At 43.3% G+C, this 6,844-nt stretch overlaps 1 protein-coding gene across 1 annotated transcript; it reads left to right on the forward strand.

The window, feature by feature from the left end:
* The first annotated feature begins 691 nt into the window (after positions 1-691).
* On the forward strand, positions 692-3,005 carry LOC137593635 (BTB/POZ domain-containing protein KCTD12-like). Its single transcript, XM_068312530.1, has one exon. The coding sequence runs from the start codon at positions 1,259-1,261 to the stop codon at positions 2,054-2,056; it is 798 nt and encodes a 265-aa protein (XP_068168631.1). The 5' UTR covers positions 692-1,258; the 3' UTR covers positions 2,057-3,005.
* Positions 3,006-6,844: the final 3,839 nt, after the last annotated feature.

Consider the following 6,844-nt stretch of genomic DNA (forward strand, 5'->3'; position numbering starts at 1 on the left):
CCGACCTGTTTCTAATCACTCGTCTTTTATGTGACCAGTTATAGAAGGTGTTAATACTATCCTCCATACTTAATGTAAACAGTAGGAATGGAGAGTTATATAACAGCTTGTCTGCTTCAAGTAGGGCTGTTTTATTACGATGGAATAAATACTGCCTAAGTTTATATTGTTTCTCCTTTGAAAGCAGTCACTTTAGTGGCCACAGACAGTTCCACAGTGTTCCCAAACCTGATGCTAATGAACTGACATGATCATCAGGAATGTTTATAGGGAGTATCCATGATTAACTATTAGCTTCACTGTTAGCCTATCACCTTGCTACTGGTTTTATAAATGTAAAGCTCTCTATACCTCTAGTTGTTGCTGTTTTGTATGCCCTTCACATTCCCATAGCTGTCCAGTCATCAGTCTCAGCAGAGTCATCAGCCGCCGTCACCACCATCAGGATCCAGACTCCATGTGGAGCTTTAAGTCCTTCCATCACAATATTCCCAGACTCCAAAGTCAACTTTTTTTTTCCAGATTAATTATACATCGTCTGCTGCATTGGGTCAGCTGTATTGTCATATTTCTTAATATTCTTTTGTGTTTGTCAAATTTTCATCTTAAGGTTAATCTCTAGGAATCAAACAACTTTGACATAGTAAAAATGAATTATGTAAAATTGCACTAAATGACAAAAAAAACTTTATTTCTATAGAGCAAAAACATAGACGTCCTTCACAAGCACAAATAAATGGGATGGAAAATGGTGAAAACATTTGAAATTAGACAGTTAATCAAAAATGAGCATTGAAACTTGGCTCTGTGGTCAAGCATTAGGGTTTTCCTGAAGACATTGTGCTTAATATGAATGTTTTTTGAATTTTAAAAAAAAATTTTTTAATGCAAAAATGATAATTTGGGATTAACTAGATGCTTCCCCTTATTTCTCGCCTTTATGCTACACCAGGCTGACCAAATGTGAGCAGAGAGCTTCATGTGAGTCTTGGCGGTGGTGTCCAGATGTTTGCAGCTGTTGGAGAAGGATGCTGAGTGTTACAAGGAGCCCGTGAATGCAGCACGGTGTGTTCACAGAGCTCTCTAGTGAACAGTTAATGTCTCTGCTGGCCGTCCTTCTTCTTTTCCTCGTCCTCCTCCTCCTCCCACACAAATAAACCACAAACATTTCTGTACAGTGAGGAGACTCCTACTCTCCGTCCTCGATCGGGAATCTGCGGGGGACAGAAGAGGAAATAACAACCGAGAGAAGAGAGAGATGGCACAACCGGACAAAAGTTCATCTTTCCCGGAGATCGTGGAGCTGAACGTGGGGGGCCAGGTGTATGTGACACGACTCCAAACTCTCACGGGGGCCCCAAACTCTCTCCTGTGGACCAAGTTCACACGGAGCTCCCCGGGAGACCTGCCAAAAGACAGCAAGGGTCGCTTCTTCTTCGACCGGGACGGGTTTTTGTTCCGTTACATCCTGGATTATCTGCGGGACTCGGAGCTCGTCCTGCCCGAATTTTTCAAGGAGAGGCGGAGGCTGCAGAAAGAAGCGGACTTCTTCCAGCTGCCGGAGCTGTCGGGGCGCCTGGCGGAGGGCAGTAAGGACAGCCCGTACGCGGAGGACAGCGGGGATCCGGAGGAGACTGAGCTCCCCAGCCCGGCCACCTCCTCCTCATCGGATAGGAACCTCTCCTCTCCCCCCGGGGCCAGCTCCGGGTTCATCACCGTCGGCTACAGAGGCACCTACACCATCGGGAGAGACATCCAGGCGGACGCAAAATTCCGCAGGGTCGCTAGAATCACCGTCTGCAGCAAGATCTCTCTGGCCAAAGAAGTTTTTGGGGAAACCCTCAACGAGAGCCGCGACCCGGACCGACCCCCCGATAAATACACCGCCAGGTATTACCTCAAGTATAACTTTCTGGAGCAGGCGTTTGACCGACTCGCCCAGGCCGGTTTCCACATGGTGGCCTGCAACTCCACCGGGACCTGCTCGTACGGGAGCCACGACCCGGGGGAAGACAAGCTCTGGACCAGCTACACCGAATACGTGTTCTTTCGGTGAACCCAGCCGGACGCTGCGTCATGCGTAAAAGTCGATCCAACCGACACCCGCAGCGATCAGCGATCAATACTTCTCCACCGAACTCAAACCGGCAGGGGTACTTTAGGTCGTCCGGTTTCATTCTCTACTGCTTCGGTACTCTGTGTTCTGCAAAGTGGACTTACTTAAATTTCCTGCCATTTTTTTTCTTCTTCTCCTGCGCTGCAAATTTGGCGCAAAAAAAGTCAAACAAGCACCAAAATCACAATTTTGATTCTGTCTCAACTGTGGTTGCAAAGTTACACGCTATTATAAAAAGGCTTTAAGTGTTGTAGCGCATTCAGTGAGATATTTGTACTGTAAATAGTATAATAAATAAGAAACTGAGTGGGTGGTTTGGTTCATACATTGGGCCTTTTTTATATAATGTGTCATCCATGAGCTGCCGTCATTGATTTATCATTTAATAAAGAATTACAGCGAATAAAGTTCTACATTTAAACACTATACTCACATTATTGTCCCATCAATTATCCGAAAACTACAGGAGTTTTTTAAAAATATTTTTTTATTCCTTTGTGCTGTAATTTCTGTGAAGAGAAAGTCATTTTTATAGTCATTCAGAAATGTATTTTGGGACTCCTTTTCCAATTATCACCAATTTATTACAGTCTAAATTTATATTTTATTCTTAACCCACCAAATTCTTCTCCTTTGACCCCAGGAGATCTTTTTTTTTTCTTTCCCTGGTTCAAACTGACATTGATACAATGCCAAAAAGATATTGCTGCCAAAAACAGCTCAGCATATCAGAGTGTCCTTCGCTGCCACACAAAAGAGCTCTGTTATCTCCCCTAGTGCAAGATGGGAACGAGGAGGAGGGGGATTTCTACTTGGCAGACGAGTACACTAATCAAATGTTCACTTGTGGGATTTAGGATATGAGTTACTCCTGAATAAAGTCTAATATACAAAGGCTTTGGTGGTCTGCCTCAGCGTGTCATGTCAGAATGCCCAGTAGCACTGGAGCTGTTACTGTAAAATATACAAGGAGCAGGGTAGGGGTGTTCTTAACTCTCTATATCCAAATAAAGCCATGTGAAGACACACACACACACACACACACACACACACACACACACACAGACATACACACTCCCTCCCACACAGGCTTCTGCTACCAAGTGGCTTCATAAGAGCTTCAAAGCGAGACGTGTCTGCACAAGAGAGCCCGTATCTACTGTCAGCTGATGCTGCCATCTGGACAGGAAAAAGGATGACCTGCAACTTCTTCCTCAAGCGTGATCTCCAGAAACAGGATGTACCCTTCGTTCCCCCTCCCCCCCGCAGAACAAGTTTGTCTGTGGTACAGTGTGTAAGGCTCTGACCATCCATACAACGCCTATTATAAACGTCTATTATAAAGATATTCTCCAGAAGATACTGGATGAAAATCTCCTTTCCCTGTTCTTCTGAGGTGACGATGACTTTCTTTGCCAAGTATAGCTGGGCTATTTCTAAGAAAGACCTTGTTTGTTTGCATCTCTGGTGATAAATACACCCCCGAAACACATTTCACTTGATGCGAGGTTTCTCTTCCATGCAAAAAAGAAAAACCCACACTGCATACACACACACACACACACACACACACACACACACACACACACACAAACAGCACAAGAGAGTGTCAAATTAGCCAATTTGGAGAGTTGGAGATAACACAGAACGCTTTCTTCACATCGGCCTCTGTGTGCTAAATCCTTCACAGTCCGTGCTTCTCGCTCGCTGCAACCCAGTACGTCTCTAATGGCATTTAATTTCTGTGTGTTCCATCTCTGGCTCTTCGGAAATAGACATATCACAATGTTTGCAGAGTGCACAATGCTTGAATAATTAATCCAAGCTGTGTTTCTCTTTGTTTGGCTCCAGCGTGAGAGCAGAAAATAAAACACAACCCCCACCACCACCATAACTAAAAAATGAACGTGAGAACTTGTTATCCTGAAATGTCCAGCTTTAAATTAAAAGGACCCATCCCAAGTCTCCCTGTCTGGGTCTGTTGACGACAGCAGCGGTTGTTCAACACGCAGCGATGCATCCATGACGAATGAGTCCTTTCCAACTGTAGATATTTAACCAGATTGCTTAAAGCAGCAGAAAGAAGAGAGGATTTCTTTTTTCCACATTTTGTTTTCATTAAAGTGAAACTACGTGATTTGTCTCTTATTACAAAAATCTTAGTTCTGCTACACTCCGAAGGAGAAACCATCAAACCGACATTTCCCAATTCTTAAATAACCTCACAAGTGGCCACAAATGCCAAATGCAAATGTTCTCTGATGGTTGACGTGTTAGGAATCTTATTTTAGAGTTAGATAAATAAAAAGATAGAAGTTCACACTCTGCAGTAAGGAGTGAGGAAACCGAGCTAACCTCCCTAGAAGGTGCTAGGTTTCTATTCCTCCAGCACAAAGTTTTTGGTGAAAAGTTCTGTTAGTCAGATCAAACCTCAGCTCCTCTGAACCATGAAGACGTGTTCTCAGTCTTAAAGATACTCCCATACAACATAACACCCAAATGTTTTATTTATCGCAATTCCTGTACAATGGAGAGCTATTTTGTCTCGTGTAAGGACGCATTTACTCACATTAAAAACATGTTGGGCTCAAAATGAATTTAATATTTGAATCTAGATGTATAATAAAGGTCTAAAATGATATTTTGTGAGTAGGACGTGTCATCTGACCTCTTTGGCCTTTCGAATTTGCTCAGACGCCACCGGAAAAAGAGGACTTTCCACAATCCTGCCCACCTTTAAGACTTCTATTCCTTTAAGGTCCTCTACCTTTCTTCAAAGGTTTTCTCATTGTTTAAAACTGTATTTTAAGCATTCTTTCATTAACCCCAATATGCCATGCTATCTATTCCTGCTAATGTGAAGTGCACATATTGTGACGGTCAGCAGATGTACCAGAAGGGTTTGCTAATAAGTTAGCCCGGGGTTTGATTGAGTCGTCAAGGACCGAACCCGACAAGATTCCACACACTTTGTTGAATTCTCAGAACAGCTAAAAAAAACCTCTGTTTGAATCTTTTTAATGAAGATGACACGTTGGAGACCTTCTCTTTTCTGCAAACTCTACCACTGCTTTCACAAGAAAACACATCCTCTTTCACAAGTCGTTCCCCGAAGCGGCGGGTTGGCAGTCGCTTAAAGTTTAAAACCACAAGTGTACCGTTTGACAGCCCAGCTATGTTCTTGAATTGTGACTCTATAATCCTCAGCAGTTTGAAGCATATCTTTTATTCAGCGGCATCATTCAGTTTTACAATCTGACAGCGCTGATATTATCATAAGGGATTGTAGCTGCAGCCGATTGTATTTCATTTTCAGTTACGAGATGTTCGAGGCCATTGATGTTCGTGTCCCAGTACAGTTTGAACGTCAGTCACTGCACTGGAAACAAAATGTAGGGAATTTAAAAAAAAGCAGGAAAAAAAGTCTCATAAAAGTGAAATCCTAGCTGCAGGGAAAGACTTTCCTAGCTCTCCCAGTCTGATGTGTGGTTTTACTGGGTGGACTGGGGGAGGGGGTGTGTGTGTAAATGTTGCTGAGCTGTTCTAAACACACAGCAGCCAATCGGAGATTAGTGCAGCTCCCAGTGACGGAACTCGGCCCTGCATTGTGCCAGTAAACTAAAAGGTAAAAGACTGCCTGCATCAATCAGCTGAGAGAGAGAGAAGACGAGACACCTCCCCACCCCCCCCCACTTTTCTAGCTTCCTTTCATAAGAAGTGCAGCTCCCTCCTCCCTCAGGGCTGTCTAGTCTGGTTGCTCATATTCTTCAAGTCTGTACTTTGAAACATAAAGTCCAAATAACATGACCGTTCCAGGAGCAGCAGCACAAACTTTTCCCTGACAGACATCTGTGATCCCCAGAGGTTGAACCTCGACAGCTCCGACAACTGTCCCAACTTTTTCTTCTAGTGCCACGCCTAGTGGTTTGCATTTGCAGTTTGAGTGCATTATCTCTGCAACCAGTTCGCATCATAAACAGATGGTTGACGGGTGGATGGAGAGGCAGCGTTTTCTCATGTCAGCGTGTTTCCCTTTGAGACACACTGAACAGGAAGTGTCTTAATCTGGTCTATTTGTCGCCATTTTCACGTCAAACTGTCACACTGTTCTGTCTGTTTGACTAAAATTGTCCCAGAGATATTCAATTGAAATCGGTGCTGTTAAACTCTTAGACAAGGAGCTGTTATTTCTGCCTACAAACCACTTAGGGAAGGGCTGCTTTTCCTGAAACTATGGGACATTAAGAAAACTTAACCTTAGTAAAGATAAACAAGATTGAAAGTTTATGTCTTCAACAGACAATGGAAACTTTTATCCATTTAGTTTAGCGTGGACAGTCTCCTCTAAAATGACAACTGGATTTCTCTCATGAGAAAAGTTACGCCGATTTTTCTCATAAACAAGGGATGAAACATGAACCATATTCTTAAAATTGTGAGACATCAACCAGGGTCGTGATTTTCCACTTGGCTTCCCGTAACAATGCTCTCAATCAGAAGAAGAGCTTTTTTAAAAATATCCCATGGGTACTTATTCCCATCAAGAACAGTCAGTTTGACAGATTTAAAAACTTAAACATCCGTTCTGCCTCTGAAGAACCGCATAAATCAGAATTACTGCACATCTGTCCACATGTTTGTGGTCCAGATGTTTTCTGCTTAAGCATGGATTAAGATGACACTAATGTCGGAGTCCAACCCTCCATTAAGACTGCAGGATTAGGTTTT

The sequence above is a fragment of the Antennarius striatus genome, chromosome 1 (genome assembly GCF_040054535.1).
Source record: "Antennarius striatus isolate MH-2024 chromosome 1, ASM4005453v1, whole genome shotgun sequence".
In the NCBI taxonomy this organism is placed as follows: Eukaryota; Metazoa; Chordata; class Actinopteri; order Lophiiformes; family Antennariidae; genus Antennarius; species Antennarius striatus.

Coding starts and splice junctions, on each gene's coding strand:
- LOC137593635 (XM_068312530.1), top strand. CDS start 1,259: ATGGCACAACCGGACAAAAGTTCATCTTTCCCGGAGATCGTGGAGCTG.